Source organism: Pteronotus mesoamericanus, unplaced genomic scaffold, assembly GCF_021234165.1.
Source record: "Pteronotus mesoamericanus isolate MK-2021 breed Mesoamerican mustached bat unplaced genomic scaffold, CSHL_Meso_final contig_347, whole genome shotgun sequence".
Lineage (NCBI taxonomy): Eukaryota > Metazoa > Chordata > Mammalia > Chiroptera > Mormoopidae > Pteronotus > Pteronotus mesoamericanus.
In genome coordinates this window covers 5851907-5872230 of record NW_026555137.1, presented here as the reverse complement: position 1 = coordinate 5872230, position 20324 = coordinate 5851907, and the positions used below count along the sequence as shown (strand labels likewise).

General features: G+C 47.0%; 1 protein-coding gene across 1 annotated transcript in view; it reads left to right on the top strand.

Annotated features, from left to right (window-relative positions):
* Nucleotides 1-20324, top strand: part of USH2A (usherin) — a 474416-nt gene that overhangs the window by 428677 nt on the left and 25415 nt on the right. Inside the window, 3 exon segments of the mRNA XM_054576584.1 lie at nt 10250-10477; nt 14902-16418; nt 19085-19406. Of these exon segments, the coding sequence (XP_054432559.1) occupies nt 10250-10477; nt 14902-16418; nt 19085-19406 (2067 nt within the window).

Sequence of the window (20324 nt, the reverse complement as noted above, 5' to 3'; positions counted from 1 at the left end):
GAAGCTTTTGTTCTAGTGGGGAGACAGGACCAGACGCGTGTGAGGGGCGGGGTCAGCAGTGCTGTGTCAGCCAGTCAGGGGGTGGTATGTTGGCCGCTCCTGCGCGGAGGGAGGGTATTGCCCTGTTGAGACCAGAGGGCTGCTTTTAATGTGGGAAGGTTCGGGAAGCTCTCACAATCAGGTGACATTGGAGCAGAAATTTGAAGGAGAAAAGGAGCAAACCTTGCAGTTAGGTAACTAGGAGAAGACTGTTAGTTCAGGGATGGAAATGTTTTGAAGAGTCTGAGTTTGGTCCCGGAATAGTCCAGTTAAGTTCCAGGACCCATCCACATGTATACTGACCTTCAGTTTAGGATTCTCAGAGGTCAGGTTCAACCACCGACATTTCTTTGACAGAAAAATGCTTCACTGCTTGGGGATTTAAGGCTCAGGCTTCAGCTGAGCTGTGTAACACAGGCATTTCCCCAGTTTTGAAACCTGTTCTTTGGGTCTATAACTTCCACACACGGGTAAATAAATCTTTCTTGAATGCTAGTTCTTCCCCTGACTATCTAACATTCTTCACTTTTTTTCTTATGTAATCTTCTAAAATGTCCCCAAATTCCAGGCAAACCAGAATAGGACTCATTCATTGCAAAATAGAGATGTCTTTGCCAATTACTGTATCCAAGTTCAAGCCCAAGGATCTCTTGATAATGTCCCCAATCTTTCTCTAGTATTTTTTTTCCATAATCCCATTTTGGCAGTCTATGACCCCCTCATTAAAAGTAAATGTGACCATCCCAATACATCATATATACAATAGTGGGATGAAAGATGAGAATTAATATCTATATGCATAACACAACTGAAAACAGAAACAGGTATTTATTTCTTAATAGGCCATTAAGTCGGCAATGATATTTGACCCCCTTTCTTATTCTCTAGCGAGTTAGGATTATTTGGCTGATGAGATCAACCAAACTTCTCGATCGGTCTGAGTTCTTGGTGGCCTTGACTTCTTCATCAGCTTGCAGTGATCTTCCATTCACCTGGCAATGGGGGGAAGGATTTCCCTGCTCTTGCCTAAGCCCCTCAGCCTCTGTAATGTAACAGATGTAAGAGCAACAGCATCGTTATCTGTCTCATCAGTCACCCCTGCCAGTAGTCTGAGTTTCATTGTTGTTGTTTCGTCCCTCCCTCGTGGCATACGGTGATCCAAATAGCAAGGTGACAGTTTTCTCCTTTCAGTTCGGTGGAACCGTTATGGAAGCATTTCTCTCCCAAATCTCTACATCAGCAGCATTCAGAGTCTCAGGACATAAAACTTTAGGTAATTGGTCTTTAGTTCTTGCTGTGTTTGAAGAGATGGCCCTTCTCCCTGCCTTTCTACCCACTTTCTTCTGAGCTCTCAGCCTCAGAGGTGAAGGTCAAGTTGCAAACTGTACATTTCCTTCTGATTCTGAGATTTTTAGGATGTGTACACTTGTTTTAATCGCTTGAATCTCACCGTGACTGATGCAGTGCTGCTCTTCTACCAGGTACATCTAGTACGTTCCTTCATATTGATTCATAAAGCTCACTCTTCCCGTGGAGTCTTTTGTGGCTGCTTAAGCCCACAGTGACTTCTCAGACATAAACCTCCCAAGCGGGTTTCCACGTGGCATCACCGTGGTTTCATGAATGGGAGCCTTGTGCTCCTAAGGAGTTGCAGCTCCTGGAGCCCAGACTGTGCGTACTTTTACTGGTTGTCCACCCCTTCTAGTGTTTAGCGCCCTGCTAGGGCAAAGGAAATGCTACTTAAATATTTGCCTGTGGATTTGACCCTCGAACCACAAACCAATCTTTGCATTTTTCTTTGTTGAGCACTTTAAACCAAGCATAAAAGTCAATTCAAACAATCACCCTCTGAAATCAACAGACGCCCATGGCTTCTAACTGCTTCCCTCGACAAGGAGCTGATTGAGGGCACTTTTCTTGAGAACCCTCGTTGAGCCTGGTCCTTTCAGAAAGGCCATCTGCCTTAATCCTTGTGAAAGACTTAAGAGAAAAAAAAGATAATTGGCCTAAGGTCCATCTCATCTGAGTGACAGAGATAAAGCTTGAACTCAGGTCTTCTGGTTCTTAGTTGACTGTTTATTCATTAAAGCATCTAAACTCTCAAAGTTTGCCTAATTCTCCAGACATTAAGTCACAGGGTTTTCCTCACACACAAAAGAGGTCATTATTGCTAGAACAAGTCAAGAAAAATAATAAATTGTAGACCCATGTTAATAATGCATTCAAAATGCCAAATTCACAGCATGCCTTCTATCCTCAGCAACAAACTTTTTTCCAGCTTTGTCCAAATCTCTAATAGAAATGATTCTGAAAAATTGAAAACAACCTTTGATTTGCCTAAATGAAAATGAGAACCACAACTCTGAGCTCTCAGAACAAATAAAAGTTTTTATTTTTAATTAAGTATGCTTAGCTTAAGTACATTTTCTCTTAAGGTGTAATGACTAAACCGTGATCATTTCTTTTTGTTTATTCATTTAGAATGCAAATAAAAGCAGATAATCAATAGATCATTATCTAAAACTGAAGGATTTACAAGTTAATAAGCTTGAGTCAATAGATATTCCATAGTGAGGTGCTCCATGCTGAACCCAACATAATTTGCTTTGCACAAAACTGGTTGACTTAATTCTTTAATTTAATTCTGATATTAACTGAAAAATCCAAAGCAAAAGGGAAATTTTAAGTCCTATTATATTAAAGTATTTTTAAAGCAACAACTCAATGTCAACATCTACCCAAACCACCTGGGTTCTGATTGTTCAGAACCAGTTAACCCCTTCAGACCCTGATGAAAGTGAGTGGTGGAAGTTTCTCAGAAGTCTGTCTTTGCAATAACTTTTCTCTAAGACCCAAGCATCACCATTTTTTCATCTCATAGTGCCTGCTTTTCCTGACTTATAGGCAAACCGTTGGAGTTGCGTTTATTTGAAAAGCAATCCTTCTATTCCCCTTGAGATCATCATTCGGCCTGACCCCCCATAAAGTCGGAGAATAAGCAGGCTTAGGTCAAAGAGCACAGGGAGCCTTTCCCGATGCCCGGGGAAGAAGCAAGAGGGTCTCTATGTGGATCGCACAGCTGACCTGGGCTGGCTTCCGCCTGTCAGAGTCCGGTGGTGCTAGTCGGGGCAAGGGGCCAGAGCTGACGTAATACCAAGCGTGCCTTCCCTAATAATTTCTTTTACTTTTTACTTGGCTAAGAGATTTTATTATGAATGAGTGTTGCATGTTGTTCATTTTCGTAAAATGATCATGTGTGAATCAACTTTTGTAAGTGCTAGATCCTACCTAGTAATGATATCTCTTTTAAATATAATGTTGGATACTGTTTACTTATATCATGACTTTTGTGCCTAATCTCAAGTGAGTTTGGTCTCTAGCATGCTTTTTTTTGTTCAGTTCTTTTTTTAAATTTTGATATTATTCCAACATCATATATTGAGTTTAGAACCTAGCCCATTTTATCTATTTTCTGGAACACTGTACACAATACTAATTATCTGTTACAGATTTAATTAAAATGAATAACAAAAAACTTCTCTGATAAAACTCTGTAATCTGGGACCCTTTAAAGTCGGGGCTGATTCAGGGCTTTGTTTTATTTTATTTTAAAGCTGATTGATCTATTATTGAGTGCGTTTGTTAATTTTTTCTATTTTTCTTCAGTTGCCCATTTTACATTCTTACATTTATTTTCATAAAGTTGCTCACATGTCCTGCCTCCAGACAGAGCCTGCATTTGGTCCAGGGCCTCTCCTCTGTCTCCCCCGGACTCCACCCGCCTCGCTCCTCGTGCTACTTTTAGCCTCTCTTGTCTAAGACTCACTCTGCATGGTCTTCTTCGCCCTGCTCCTTTATTCCAAATTCTGTGTGTGTTCGCTGACAGCATAAGAATGTTTGAGCACTTACTCCATACCAGGCACAGAGACTCTTGGGATGGAGCAGAGAATGAAACAGAGATAAGTCCAGCCCCAGCGGAAATTATATTCTAGTTAAGAGAGATATAAACAATAATCATGATAATTAGAGCCTGTATAGAGACTAATAGAGTCTATCTAGAAGTGAAGGAAGGGGACTTTGAAAGATAAACAATAAAGAGAGCAGGGTAAAGGTGTTTCAAAATGGAAGGAGGAAGAGGGCAGTGGGCAGGTGGCAGTTTTCAATAGGAATTGCTCAACGAGAAGACGAGGGAAAGTTACCCTTGGGGACTTGTGACTGAAGTGCGCTGTGGGCAGAAGAAGCCACCAGCCCAGGGCCCTCCAGAAACCCGTGTTCAATCGAGGAGCGCGTCAGTACCAGGCTGTGGCTGGAACGAAAGCCTGTCCAATGTGTTCCAGTGCCGTTTCGCTGGTGTTGCCAGAGAACAGACGGCCAGAGGAATTGCTGGGTCGCGGAGTGTGCACGGGCCTCGTTTTGATAGATCGGAAGTACTGCTTTTTAATATTTAGTGTGACTGGTCTGCCACATTAACATTTAATGATCACAAATTTAATTTTTCTTCCCTCTTCTCCTTTGAAAAAGGAACCATTGTGAAACCCCCCCCCCCCCCCCCCCCGCCCCCACAGCGTTTATTATGGCGGCCGAGGCGCCGTCTTTCCTCGTGCCAGGGCTCTCGCTTTCGCTTTACGGGTTAACTGGGTACATCTCATTCGTGTATAAAGAAACCGTGTGTGAACTGTCCTCGTTTTCGCATTGACCGCGTCCCGACTGTAAAATGATGGACTCCAGTGAGGAAAAAATACCGCCCTTTTCACAGGTCACTCTTCTTTTATGAACACAGATACTTGTGGGAGTGAAGGCACAAAAATGCCCACAAGACTAACATGTTAGGCTCCAAACCTAACATCCGCAGTTTGAACTTTACAATTGTTACAAGAAATGACCTCTGACTAGTCCGTTGTAATGACTGGAAGGGAGGGTACACTTTTATGTTTTCTCGAAATCTGTTTCCGCTCAGCCCCCCACTGGTAGTTAGAACCCTGAGCTGGAACGCAGTAAAAAAGTAAAAGTACAGCAGTAAAGTAAGGGTGCTTGGGAAATCTGGGTGCCTCCCGTCTACGCCAGTAGTTTGCAAACCTGGACGTCTCCTACTTAGATGACCAAGGATGAGTGTTCAAGGTTGATATTTGGCTTAGATCATTTCCATATCAAAACTGATTTGATTTTTCCAAATTAAGTACTAGATATATATATATATGTTGGCCAAGCTGTGGAGAACGAAAACATTAACTTTATAAGTAGAAAGAAAGATAGCCCTACCAGACCTGTGGCTCTAAGTACCTAGCTTTCAAGGAATTGGTAGAAATATTTTATGTGGATTCGTCAACATTAAAACACTCGTCAGTCACCCAGGTGAGTGAGGACTCTGCCCGAGCCATGGTTTTAGGCCGTGGCAGAAAGACCTTTTCCCCCTTCTTGGGTTTTATCTGCAACCGAAACCAGAAACCTGTCTATAACCATTCTGTTATTTTATAATGACAGAGTAAACTATAACTTATAATAAAACCAAGGAGAAGCCTCCAGGGTACTTCACTAAAGAAGACAGAAGTCGTTATCTTTAAGGCTAGATTCCTCTGGCGCCCCCTCTGCGCAGGTAAAGCCGACTTTCCGTGTGACCCACTCTCCCGATCTCGGCACTCACGGAAGCCGCAGAGGGAAAGGAATCCTGCCACCAAGTCAGGGTTTATAACCCTCAAGGCAGCCTCTTTAACGTGATAAAGGGCAGTGGCAGAAGAAACCCCATCAAGTTGGTGGTCAACGAAGTTGCTGGTGACCAGGAAGATGAACGCTGTTCAAGTATAATAAGCTCACATAATACTCCGTTAATGAGCACATCAGTGCCTGTACATCCTGTCGGGGTTCAGAGTAGGAGAGGGTCGGGGAAAAAGATTCCTGAGAGCCAAGGTAAGCAGGCTCCGTGAAAATGCACCACAAAGACCAGAGGGAAAGCTCTGGAAACTGCTGGATCATCAGATCAATAGACTCAAAGATGACTAAGTTAGGTTGCTTTATGCAGTTTAAACATTTGTGCAGAGAGTCTCCCCACGCAGCCTTTTATTGACAGCTACAGATCAATGGTAATTTTTGATCATTTTCAACCTACATAAACCTATTGACCCCATGGCCACCTTTGGGGCACTTCAAGTCGTCAAAAATAATCAGAGGAGATGGTGTAAAATTGTCAGACTGCTGAAGACTCCAAGTAGTTTCGTGTGCCCCCAGGAGCAGAGTTGAGAGGTTAAAACGTAGCTCAAATTGCCAGCGGAGCCTACCCTGGCAGCGTGTTCCAGAGAGTCTTGTCTGTGCGTCTCCGGAAAGGAAGCACTGATTTGTACCCAGACCTGGATCCTTATGCATAGGAGTTAAAACAGGAAAAAGGGCTAAGTCTCATTGGAAACATTAAGTCATGAAGAAAAAATTATTTCTGTTTTCCTTTGTTGAGCTATTCTTTTCATCTACTGCCCAACAAAAGTAGTTAATGTACTTCTAGAATACAAAACATAAATATACTGTGGGTGTGGGCATGGAGAAGAAAAAGAGAAAAGGGAAGCACAGAGGTCAGGGGTAACAGAGAGAGCAAGAGCAAGAGAGATTGATTGAAGAGCGAGGGATCTGTATCTACCAAAAGAATCAGTAGGATGGGAGAGTAACGGGGAAGAGGGAACAAAATAATGACAGAGAAGAGAAGGAAGTAAGCTTACTGAATTAAGACGGTCTCCGTAGGGGAAGACAGAAAGCGGGGCAACAGAGGAGAGGAGAGAAGAAAGATGATTTTAATGACGAGGTTTACAAGGCAGTCAGACAGAGTGCAGCATTTCCAAAGGAAGGAATTCAGTCCAAAACATTACAGATTGACGCTGCTCAAGCAAATATTCTGAACATAAAATAACACACAACTGAGTGAACAAGACACAACCCAATCCACAGAGTGACCTGCGTCCATATTTTACAGCAGGGTTCTTACACAGTAAATTTTGATGTTGGAAGTCTACTCAGGAGAAAATAATATAAATTATTTCCTAAAATGTCAAAGGATAAATGGGTAAGGGTGGTTTTGCCTCTTAAAAATTTTCTTCATTTAACTTTCATATGGCCTTTACTAAACATTGACAAAAAGCAAGACTATTAATGAGATTTATTTCAGGTGCGTCTGTGTGGGGGGGGCGGGGGGCGGGGGAGGATAAGCTCTTCAGAAAAAACTTAATATGGGAAGTTGTCCTCAGTATACCTTTATGATCTAAAAATTCTCCTTAGCCTTTCCAATACATGCTTGTTTCTATGTATTTTTTTAAGCAGTAGACCAAATTAAGCAAAACCGCTGTTGTGACCGCCTCCTGTAGGAGCGGAGCCCTAGGCATGTCTGTGCCCGGCAGGTGTGAACTGCAGCTGGAGATCCGCCGGCCTCGTGTCCACATTAGATGATGCAGGTTTGAGGCCAGGGCGTTTTGAACCCCTCTGCTTTCAAGGATCTGAGCTACAAACGTGCATTAAAAGAATCCATAATGAAATCCGTGGTGGTATTTTGTAATGGTTGCCTGGCCTGGGTTGGGTGACCGCTGCTGGTGGTTCATCACTAACCACTCCAGCTGCCAGAAGTGCTTGCTAGCATTGCCACCTAGGGGCTAAGAGGAGCTCTCCGCTCCGAAGTGCGCTGCACTTGAGCAGGTGCTACTATTGGCAATATGCATATGTTTTTGCTTTATAACCACATGCTTTTCCTGTTTCCTATGGCAAAAGCTGTCTTTAAGTGTCCCCAACAGTCTACCTGTATAAGAGGTAATCTGTTAGAGGTGATTGCTGTTTGCTTTGGAGCTTGTGCCTTTTTTGGCATCTATTACTGAATATTCTGAACAAGGAATTTTTCTTTTTTGCATTATTAATCTTGTCCATGTTTGCCCTATTTCCACAGAAAGGGAATCATTTATCAGAAAAGAGTGTTTGTAATCGGGACTTGTAGCATCTTCAGATTTAATATTCATTGTGGTCATTCGAGTTCTGTGCTGTATTTATCTAAAAGACCAATCCAATGTTGTGGAGAAATAAGTTTTAAATATTTATGATCTAACTTTTAATATTTAAAAAAAGAGAAATTAGTATTTCTGTAAAATTTGTTTCAGAGTCTGCTCACTTAGCAGATGTTTAAATATTAAATGATTTCAGGAGGTTAGTATGTAACATAATGGCACTTATTGAAATAGGAAAATTGACTTTAGTAGTTTCTGGTAAGTAAAGGGAATTATATTCTCTGTTTGTGTTTAACACATAATAAGAAACATTAACTCAGTTGAAACTTATAACAAAGAATGTGAGGAAACAATGTCAAAAATTATCTCTATGGCATGTTTTGATTTTTTTCTGCTTTTTTTTGCAGGGGGGTGGTTCAGTTTGATTTTGGCACCTTGTCTTAGATTTTATTTAAAGTGAAATTCGGATGCCTCCACATTAAGGAGAATTTCCATACACATAACTTCAGTACTCTTGGGTACCTCCTCTCAGAAATGACTCCCTCTTCTTCACCTCATGGTCCTTCTCCGTGCCCACCAGGAAACCAGGACAAGTGTCACTTTTAAACATCTTATCAACCAAGATGACCTCACACACCATTAAGTATAAACATCCTATTAAACCAGTCAGAACTACCCCAGAGTTACCCGCATCCATGCATATGGTGCACAACAGAAAATATCTGTGTGAGTGTGTGTGCGTGGACCTGTCCACACATGGCTGTCCCCCTTGCAAACATAACTCCTGTCTGTAAACACACGTATCTATCCAGTCCAGATGTAGAAAGAGTACCCCAGCCTCTTTCACAACACTAAGATTCTTAGCTCCAGTTGTTATGTAAAATATGTTTAATGTTACTCTCTGAGCAGAAAAGAATAATCATTCTTCCATTCTTTTTTTTTCTTTTATATCAACAAAAACCAAATTCTCAAAGCGTAGCTAACAATTACTTTTGGTAAGTTTTATAGTTTCAGTATGGCATTGTTAACAAATGACAATATTTTCCCATTTGTATTAGTAGTAGACTTCTCTGAGGGTGTCTGTACATTTAGTAGTACAGCTGGCTTGTTATTGTTTTCTTGGGTTTGTTTCATTGCATATATAAGATATAAATACACACCAAAAGAATGAGAGAGGGAGATGGGGGAGGTAGGGGGAATCTCATGTAAAAACAAAGAGTATGGGGAATTGATGAAGGAATTCGAGTCATTCAGGTTAAGTCCTTATTGATTCCATTGTGAACTGATTGGTCTCTGAAGCATCATAGAAGTTCTCAGGTTATACAAGATCTGTCCAGAAATAGTCCAGCCATTGTTAATATAACAAAAATAATTTGTATCACATCGATGTAACCTGGCAGCCAAGGAGAGTGGACTGGAATGTGGATGTATGAACAATGACGGCTTCACTGTACTAGTCAGTGGGGGCAGTAGACGCCATTGAGTGAGCATATGTACTGTGTGGCCATCGCATTCAAAATGACAGAACGTAGAGCAACAAATCTGCATCAAATTTTGCATTAAGTTCAAACATTCCTCTGTGGAAACTATTCAGATGATTCAGAAGGCCGCAGCTATGGGCAACAGGTGACTGGCAGCTTCATCATGACAACGTGTCCACTTATGCACCACGTCTCCTGCAGAGTTTTTTGGCGAAACATCAACTCACCCAGGTGACGCAGCCCCCTACAGCCCAGATTTGGTGCCCTGAGACTTCTTACTTTTCCCAAAACTAAAATCGCCTTTGAAAGGGAAGAGATTGCAGACAATCAACAGGATTCAAGAAAATAGGACGGGACAGCTGATAGTGACTGAGAGAACTGTGTGAGGTCCCAAGGTGCCTGCTTTGAAGGGGACTGAGGCATCTTTGTCCTGTGTACGATGTTTCTTGTATCTTGTGACTTCTTCAATAAATGTCTCTATTTTTCATATAACATGGCTGGATGCCATATGGACAGACCTCATATATGACAACTTTTGGGTCACAGGCTCTGAAAAGGCAAGGATCCCATCTTATCCACAGTTGGTTTGTGTCTGAAATCACACAACCAGGGTGTCAAGAACAAGAAAAAACCACATTTTTTTCGTAGCAGTGCAAAACTCCGCTGTGATATTTGTGCCGCCATTACCGATGTGTCTCGGGGAACGACTTTCCAGCTGTTGTTAGCGGGTTCCCAAAGAAAGTTAACCTGTTCCTTTTCCTGCAGGGAACAAGCCATCAAGCCCACCTGTTCGGGTTAGAACCATTCACAACGTATCACGTTGGTGTTGTGGCCATCAACCAGGCGGGAGAAGTTTCAAGCCCCTGGACTCCTGTTCAGACTCTAGAATCTTCCCCGAGTGGACTGAGCAACTTCACGGTCGAACAGAGAGACAGCGGCCGGGCCTTGCTGCTGCGGTGGCCGGAGCCTGCGAGGAGCAACGGCGTGATTCAGGTAACCGCACCCCCCCCCCACCGACACGAAGTCCCGTTTTCTGTCCTCCAGGCGCACGGAGGAGCCCTGATGGCATGCTGTCGGGTCACAGTGCAAAAACTCCCTCCACCAGCATTTTAATTCTCCTTTAGCTTCTCCGGGCCCTTAATCCTAGAGCAGAGAAAGGTAGCTCCCTCGTGCCGTCCTTCCCGCAAACCCAGCACCGTGAAGAGCTCCCCATGGAGCATCTCATTTGATCGTCACATCAGCCCCACTAGGGAGGCACCACCGAACGTCCTGAGACCTACGCAGGCCGTGTGACGGCCCAGGCCCACGCCGCAAATGACCGGATTGGGATCTGAAGCCAGGAAGTCACACCAGAACTGAACTCTAAGTGACTGTGTTCTCAGCTGCCTCCCGAATTATCCTGCTGAGAGTTTTGCTTAAGCCTTAAACAGAGCTCGCTAAGCAGAAGGCAGGAAGCTCCCACATGTCCGCTGCCTCCCACCCTCCATATGTAGCCAAGAGGAGCCGTCTCATTAATGTCACACCTAAGTCACCTGCCTGTGAGCACAAAGGAGGCTGAACCATCACCCACGTGAAAGCCACCCCTCCTCTCCCTTTCCCGCCTTCTTCCCCAAGGCCGATGGCGACTCGGCTGTCAGTCTGTTACTGCCGCTGCCTCTCGTCCCCTCCGGCCCAGGACTGCCACGCAGACCCTCATCCGTCCATCTGTGGGTCAGGGCCGTGGATTTCCGCAGGCTCCAGCTGCTGCAGCCACTCTCTCCCTCCGTCACCTCTCCCCTCAAGGTGGCAAAGATGCCCCCAGTAATTCCTCAGAGAACAGCTAAGACCAAGTGGCATCCGTGCATAAATCTTCCCTGAAAATCCTGTGAGTGGGAAAACAGCAGGGACTCATCTGCAGCAGCGACTTACATCTGTCACTAGGGCTCCCAGTCCCAGGGCCACCCTCACGGGCCTCTCTTTCGGGACCGCCCGGCTTAGGACCAAGGCTGCCTCCCTGCCAGGCTCCAGGACCGCTACGCACGGCGGAAGCAAGCCACGCTCTACCCGCTTGCCTGTGTGGGGCCGAGCCAGCCTCCTCTACTCCAGGGCAGAAGGCTGGACCTTCAGGGTCCATGGCCTTAAAATCCAAGCCCCCGCCCTAAGGTCCCCATCAGAGAACAGAGCTGCCCCATCACACCCATCACCAAAGCATCCGTCATTGGGAGTGTGTCCTTCCTGTCCCTGAGTCGGCCTCTTCCTGGCATGGTGGACAGTAGGGATGATATCCGTGTACCTTAACTTCCATTTCACCAAGTACGCATTGTGTTTTTATTAAGTGCCAGGCATTTATTCCGGAGCGAATAACACGGGCAAATTCCCTGCTGCCATAGGCCTTGCGCGCATGTGCGTGTGTGTGTGTGTGTGTGTGCACATGTGCGCGCATAAACATAGGGGTACATACCCAAAAACAGAAAGCTGGTACACATATAAACAAAAGGATTTCGGTCCCTTGAGTGCTATGAAGAAAATTAATCAGAATAATGTAATTAGGCCAACTCGGGCTCCTTTAGAATGAATGATCATTTGAATTGAGTCGACATTGGAGCTGAGTCCTGAATGACAAGACAGAGTCAGTCATGTGAAGATATGAGAGCAAAATGTTCCAGACAAAGTGGGCGGCGAGCACAAGGCCTGAAGCCAGCAGTGAACTTGGTGTGTTCAAATAAAGGGAAGGGAGCCAGCGCGGTTGAGGTGCTGCAGGGAGCCGCTCGGCACCGGGGAGCGTGCGGGGCCGGGGGGGGGGGGGCGCCGCCCGTCCTTGTGGGCTGCGATAAGGGGTTTGGAATGGACTCTGTGTGGGATGAATAATTACTGGACAGTTTAGGCAAAGGAACAGCAGAGTCAAATTTATGTTTTTCAAAATCACTCTGGCTGCTTTGTGGAAAACGGACCACAAGGAGGCCAGTGGAGTTTGGGAGCTGTTAAATAATTCAGGGCAGAGTTGATTCTGTGTGAATCAGAGGAGGCGTTGTGAAGGCTGAGAAATGCGGGTGGATTGGAGGTCTCTTCAGAAGGTAGAGGCGACAAGGTTTGGTGTGGACTGGATGAGAAACAGGAAGTAAAAGGGATGCTTCAGAAGGTCTTCTGGATTTTGGCCACGAGTCGCTCACTGGGAAGGAAAGGCCGGAGGATGTGCAGATTTGAGGGGGCAAGTAGACAGTTGGAGGGACACGCCTGGAACTCTCTCAGGGGTTCTTCACCAAGACAGACATATTGGGGATCCGTGAGCAGATGGGTGGTACTTAAAGCCACGAGCCCAGAGGAGCTCCGCTGTGGAGAGAATATAACCAGAGGCGATGAGCTTTGGGGGCCAGGAGGAGGATGAGTATTCAGCCACAGAGTTTGAGAACAGGCACGTAAGGTAGAAAGAAGAGGGGATGAGGGGGTTATCCGAAAGGGAAGAGAAATATGGCAAAGGCTTTTGGGAGACTGAGTGCAATGAGGGCAGATACGTGACCGTGGGTTTGGAAATGAGGAGGTCGTTGTGACGTGACAAGGAGATGGAGCGATGAGATGGGAACCTGGCTGGGATGGTTGGGGAGCGCGCGGCAAGCTAGGGAGTGCGGGCGGCGACTCGGTAAAGAGTTAGAGATGAAAACAAAAGCAGAGAAATGGGGCGCTATCTAGGGGACTGTGGTATCAGAAATGTTTACTGAAAAGCCAGTGAAAGGTACGAGAGTGCACTGAAACCCTAACGGGAATAACCGAATAGAGGGAGGCAGACGGGTGATACCAGAGATGATGAGACTAATCGCGGGGTGAAATCTGTTGGCAGCAAGGCGTAGGATCCAGAGCTCAGTGGCTTCTCTAGGGCCAAAGAGTCTTCGTTCGTAGCAGGAGGCAAAGCGTGTCCATTCGGAGTCACAGGGACAGGGTGCTGCTAGCACACAACATGCGAACATATCTTCCCAGCAGCTTGTTTCTTCTCAGTCCCACACGTGGTTACGTCCACAACCGCCTGCGACCGAGGGAGGAGGGTGTTGGTGGTTAGTGGGGAGAGAAGGAGATATAAAACCATCCCTTTGGAAAACGAGAGCACAAATGGCGGGGAATAGAGTAGGATTACCCATTGGCAATCACCTATTTAAAATTTATGGTAAGACATTTGAAGTAGGCCAGTCAGCATACGTGAGTGGTTTTTTGCCAAGACCACTTGAGAGCTTGGGTGCAGAGGGAAGACCAAATTTAACACTAGCTAGAGATTTCCCGGGTGAACACAAGGGGGCCACGGAGCCACGGAAACTTCCAGATGGATTAGAGAAGCTAAGCTCACTTCAGAAAATACACTATTCCCTTTCTCTCAGTGGTGTGGTCTTGCCCTAGGACCCCAACAAGAAAATCACACCTGAATACCATGGTCCAACATGGAAAGGTTTCCAGAAGTCTACACTATTTCTTGTTGAGTCACACTAAAGCTAGCAACGTTCCAGCCTAAGTTCAGCCTCCCTGGGAACCAGTGGTGAGGCTGTTTCAGATGAGACCTCCCTCCCAGGCATTCTGATGTGCGTCCTGGCCCCTCTGAGGGACGCCTTCCTAGGGAGTCGCCACCGTCCACAGGAACAAGTCCTCGCAGGTGCACTGCAGCAGGAAAGGGGTGGGGAGCCACTGTTCCAAATCATCCGCGGCCTGGCTAGGGTCCTGCTCATTTTCCCCAAAGAACAATGAATAACAGGGAATGAAAAGGGCTCCGTGCGCATATGCTGGGTGTTCAGATGATCCCCCCCACCAAAAAAAGGACAGTGCTTGCTCCAAAGGAACAACCGCTGCCTTCATGGCCTGCAAGAGGAAAGAGGGTGGTTATTTTCATCTTCTAGTCATCCAGGTTTGTATGTACGTTTGTGGGGATGTCTTTCTATGTGCTTTCTCTCTCTCTCTCTCTCTCTCTCTCTCTCTCTCTCTCTCTTTCAGCCCTGGCAACTTGGTATGAATGCCAAAGCATGTAATTCCATTTCCCAGTAAATGCCGGGGGAGGTAGACAGTGTAGATGGGACTGACGTAACCTACTCAGGATGAAACCAGGAGCACTTCGTATCTGTCACATAGTGAACTTGAATACTATTCCCTAGTTCTAAAAAAATGATAATAGGAGGGAATCCTGTGAGCCCTCATTCAAGTCACAGAATCACATTCAGCAGCCCTTAGCTTGTAGATACATGTCTGTGTAATATCCAACCTCAAAAAAAAAAAACAAAAAAACAGTTTTCTTCATTCTATGGACTTTACATCATATTCCCCAAATCAATATCACACTGTCCTTTCCAGATTAGGGTTATCAAGATGAGGACGAGCAGTGGGGAAAGGTTAGAAGGGACGAGATAGCAGCGCCAAGAAATAACAGGCTGCGGGTCTTCTTCCCTTTGCTTCTCTTCCTGCTGCAGACATACCACATCTTCAGTGACGGGATCCTGGCGTACACGGGCTTGAGCCGCCGGTTCCTCTTCCGACGCCTGGCCCCTTCCGCGGTCTACACGCTGACCCTGGAGGCCTGCACCCGGGCCGGCTGCACGCGGTCCGCGCCGCAGCCTGTGCGCACCGACGAAGCCCCGCCGCAGTTTCAGCCGCCTCCCCGGGTCCAGTCTGTGGGCTCCACCAACGTGGAGCTGACCTGGTCTGAGCCCGTTCACCCAAATGGAAAGATAAGTCGCTATGAAGTGATTCGCCGATGCTCCGAGGGAAAAGCTTGGGGGAATCAGACCCTCCAGGCCGATGAGGATGTCGTTTTCACGGAATACAACACTGAAAGGAGTGCATTTGTGTATAACGACACCGGTTTGCAGCCGTGGGTGCCGTGTGAATATAAAATCCACACGTGGAATTCCGCGGGCCACGCCTGTAGCTCGTGGACAGCGGTAAGGACGATGCCGGCGCCTCCCGAAGGTCTCTCTCCACCCAACATCACCTGTGTATCTCTTAGTCCCCCAAAACTGCTGATTTCCTGGGTCCCTCCCAGGCAGCCCAACGGCGTCATCCAATACTATCGGCTCCACAAGAACGGGGCGCTCTCCCCTCTCAGTTTTGACGCTGGGACTTTCAGTTACACCGATGAAGAACTGCTCCCTTCCTCCACGTACAGGTACGCGGTCGCAGCTTGCACGAGTGGAGGCTGCCGCACCAGCACAGCCAGCAGCACCGTGACTCCCGAGGCTGCTCCGGACGGGGTCAGCCCCCCCGCGCTTCGGGCCATCAGTGCCACTCAGATCAGTGCATCTTGGTCTGCGCCATCGATCCAAAATGGAAAGGTCACCAAATACATACTTCGATGTAATGGTCAGGAGTACCCTGCTGGGCAGAGCCTGTCCCTGCTGATCGGTCACCTGCAGCCTCACACCCAGCATAACGTCTCCCTCATAGCTTGTACAAATGGAGGGTGTGCGGCGAGTGTGTCAGAATCGGCCTGGACCATGGAGGCCCCGCCCCAGGACATGGACCCCCCAGAATTGCAAGTCACAGGCTCTGAGTCCATTGAAATCACCTGGAAACCTCCAAGGACCCCAAATGGCCACATCCGAAGTTATGAACTTAGGAGGGACGGAACCATCGTCTATATCGGCCTGGAAACTCGCTACCATGACTTCACCCTCACCCCAGGCGTGGAGTATGGCTACACAGTGACTGCCTTCAACAGCCAGGGGGGCGTTTTGAGTCCGCTCGTCAAAGATCAAACCAGCCCCTGGGCGCCTTCAGGGATGGAACCCCCGAAATTACAGGCCAGTGGTCCTCGGGAGATCTCAGTGAACTGGGACCCCCCCGTGAGGACCAATGGCCATATCGTCAACTATACCCTCTTCGTCCATGAGCTGCTTGAAAGAGAAATAAGAACTGTACACATAAATGCAACGCATAATTTGTTTGGCACGCGAGCATTCGTGGTAAACCAGCTGGAGCCGTTTTGTAGGTGGGTAGTAGCTCGCTGTGGGTTTGTCGAGAGCAAGCCGCTGTCCCTTCCGTGGGGTGAGCCCTGGGTCTGTTCAGGTGAAGACGTGGGTGCCCAGCCCCCATCCGCTTCACATGCACGGTGGGCAGACCGCACCCTCTTTCAGCCACAGCCTGCTTGCATGGTTTCTGGAGAGCGAAATTTGTGCAGGTGACATTTTGAGAGTCAGTTTTTTCCAGAAATGTCTGCAACTCACAAATTGGGAAAACAGAGCACCGAGATGAGATTCTTTCCTCATTCTAGTCCCTGCTGGAAGTAGGCAGGCCCTGGTCGTTTCCGAGAGCCTCAGCAGGGTCAGCTGACGCAGGCTGGGCGAAAAGTGAGGTATTATGGTAATACCTTGTAAAACAAGTGCAAGCGGGTGAGAGGTCTTACCAGCCCAGGCTGGACTGACCCAAAATTAGTTCTGGGAGTGCCCTTGTTCTGGAATCTGGCTCTTCTTCCAAAGATAATGACGCTCCCCTGACTCTATTTCCTCAGCACCTTATGGCGGATAAAGAAGGTAAGGAGCCCCTTGCTGCTGTCCTCCTGCCCTGAGGGTTTCTCGGGACAGGGCCACTTGGTCAGCCCATGTTTTCTTAGTGGCCCCTCGGGGCTCCCTGCCGGCAGGGTGAGCTCTCCATGGGCAGAAACCTGCCTGCCGGCCCTCTTCCCGCTGCCTAAAGCGGGGCAGGGTAGAGCCCCTCCACATTTCAAGTGACTTGCATCCCCAGAGAGAAGGGTACTAAAAGGCATTTTATGCTTAAAGTTTAGTGAAATGAACAGAACCACTTTAAAAAATTAAAGGCTGAGTTGATTTCTAACCGCCGTTGGTAAAACGTGGCTATTATTGTAATCTACCCGTGTGAAGATTAGAGCCTTCTATAATTACGTCTGTTACATAGTGCTGTTTCAATGACGCGGTCACAGGCTTATGCATCTACTCATGACAGTTATTTAGGGTCGCATTAAATATTAGTCCCTAAAGCCTGTGCTGGTATCTTCCATGGCGAAGCCACACGCTCTGTGAGTTGGCTTTTATTTTACCCTGATGCGGGGCACAGAAGGCCCACGTTCATGGCAGACTCTGTGCCTTGAGCACTTGCTTCCTCTTTACCTGGCTCGTACCTGCAGGTTTTAAAAATCATACCAACTTGCTGCTCTTTGAAACTGTTATTCAAAAAGATTTCTGGAGAAGAAGAGGGTTTTTCGATGTGAAGGGGGCATTTTTCCCAGGCTGAAAAAAAAAAGTTTGATGTATCTCATAAATCTAGTGATGATATTTAAGGCAGCAAGAGCTGTCTCTTCATCATCTTCAGTAATTGAAGATGTAAATGCCATTACTGGCTTAAGTCAGAAGATCACGTGTGTGTGAAGTGGGGATTCACGTAGGTATGGGTTTTCCCAGCAGTTCAGTGTTTACTGAGGGGTGTGCCTCCTGGCCAGCAGGAAGGAGGACCTGGGAATCCCTGGGTGGCAGCCAGGGGTCCAACTCAGAGTTTTGAAGCTACTACAGATGATTCAGAAAAGAGACGATCCAGTTGTGGAAAAATCAAAAGTGAATGCAGAGATTCACTTAAAGGTCACATCTGTACTCAGCAAGGGACTTGCTCTCCACTCAACGGGTAGCCCCATCAAGGCCGAGACGGGCATGACATGAAAGGGAGAGAAAGAACAGAAGAGGGGAAGGGAAGGCGGGGAAGGGAAGGCGTCTCAGGGAGAGAGAAACAAGGGTAACTAGAAGGGGAAAGGGAGGCAGAAAGCAGTGATCAAAGGAGCAGAGACAGAGGCGGAAAACAGAAGAGAAAAGGCTGGCCCCCAAAGGAATAAAGGGAGAAAGAAATATGCTTGAGGGCAAATTGGGGGGGGCACAGAATCAGGGGTGGGGGGCATGGGAAGACAGGCAAAAGCACTCATTTGCAGCCCTAGGCACTTAATGCTAACAAAGGCCCCTTTTGGTGGAAGGGGACAGTCCCTGCTATGTAAATAGGCCTTTGCAAGTGGCCGGAGAGACATCATATAATTGATTGGCCGAGTTTAACTGGATGGTGATAAAGGTGTCTCAGTGATGGATCATCTCGCGTGCAGCTGGGTTCACTCTGGCCCGGAAAGGTGCTTGTGTGGTGCGTGGGGGCCTGTTGTAAGGTGTCAGGTATCGGGTGAGGGCGTTTATTATTATCGGGGAGGCTTGAGCCCCATGGTGTTCCTTCATGACCTGGAAACGTGCCTGGCGACTCCTTCGGCCCCAGGTGCAGGTGAGGGAGGGCCCGAGGCTGCTGGGAGTGGCTCGCAGTCCCCAAGGTCTGCATCCTTCATCGCCACGTTCAGCAGTCCTGCAGACTTAAAGAACTTGCGCGCTGGAGAGAATCATAAAGCTTATTTATTGCAGACACTCCTGGTTAGGGAAGAATCGTATCCCCCCTTTCCCGAGAGATGAGATTCTTTATTTTCGAAATCCAGGAGAATTTAAATGTTCTAAAATTTCTATGGAAATATGACTCATTTACTTTTTTTTTTTAAGAGTCAGCTATCAATAAGAATAAATATAAACTCACTTGCTTTTTTATCTAAACTCTTAGTCTTTTAAAGATTCTTCCAATGAAAATCTATTTTGCCAGTAATGGGAGATTTTTGCCTGTGTCCTGAAGGTATGAAGTACGGATCCAGGCCTGCACTGTGCTGGGGTGTGCGTCCAGCGACTGGACACCTATACGGACCCCCGAGACAGCACCTGAAGTGCAGCCTCCCCCACACCTGGAGGTACAGACGGCCCCCGGGGGGTTCCGGCTCACGGTTTCCCTGTCGTGGACAGGACCGCTTCGGCCAAATGGACGCATTTTACACTACGAACTGTACAGAAGGCAAACCTCAACTCCGCCTGGACACCCGAGCCCAGTTCTCACCTATAACGGAAGCGCGAGCTCCTTCATGGATTCCGACCTCTTGCCTTTCACGGAGTACGAGTACCAGGTAAGAGCTGTGCACAATCAGCGCCTCACACCGAGGTCGTGCGCGCACGTTGGCACCTGCCTATAAAAAGCGCTTGCAATTGGAAAAGCTGCTTAAAGAAATACAGGGCTTAAGGAAGTTAATAACACCTTTTAATAATTTTTGAGTAGTAAATGAGGGAGGAAAGACCATGTTAATTTGCCGTCTTCATTTTCTGGGTTCTTAATCCATAGGCTTGTTATCCCTTCGTAGATTCCAGGCAGAGTATCTGCATGTCTCATGGGTGAAGTGGTTCCTGTCCTTAAACTACCGTCTCTCAGAATTGCCTTGATAGGACGTCCTTCTTGGTAAAAAGATCCCTTTGAAAATAGCTCATTCATTGTACCAAGGCAACATAAAATCTCATGGCCAGCGTCCCCAGCCCCTGTGCCCAAGACAGATACAGAATGTTGCAAGAAGTCAAGAGGAAAACGACCGACCTGTGAGGGGGTGAAACCAAGGGGGTAAGGACAGCCTCAAAAGTAGGACTTGCCTATCCCTGAAAAGCCAGGAAGTATGACAAATATTCTGAATGGATTGTGAAATCTATGGGAGACACATGTTAGGGTTGTTCTTTGGGCCATCAGAATGCACCTGTGTTCCTGGAAGAGCAGCCCCGCTTCCTGTGGGGCAGTGACTCGGGCTTGCCAGTCACTGTCAGGCCGTCCCCTGGCCGAGCGGTGGGCATGTGACTCCAGCTCGCCTGGGGCCTGGTCTTCAGCAGAGTGACTCAGAATTGTAAAGACGGGGGTGAGAAGTCCTGATAAAATATTCCTAATCTCCGTCTGAAAGCTTTTCCTATCCCTGCTCCTTCCAAGCAAGGTTCTTCAACTGTTCTTTTCATTCTGTGCTCTCCTAAAAATCTCTCTTCTGCCTGAGTCGCGATGGGTCTCTCTTGCT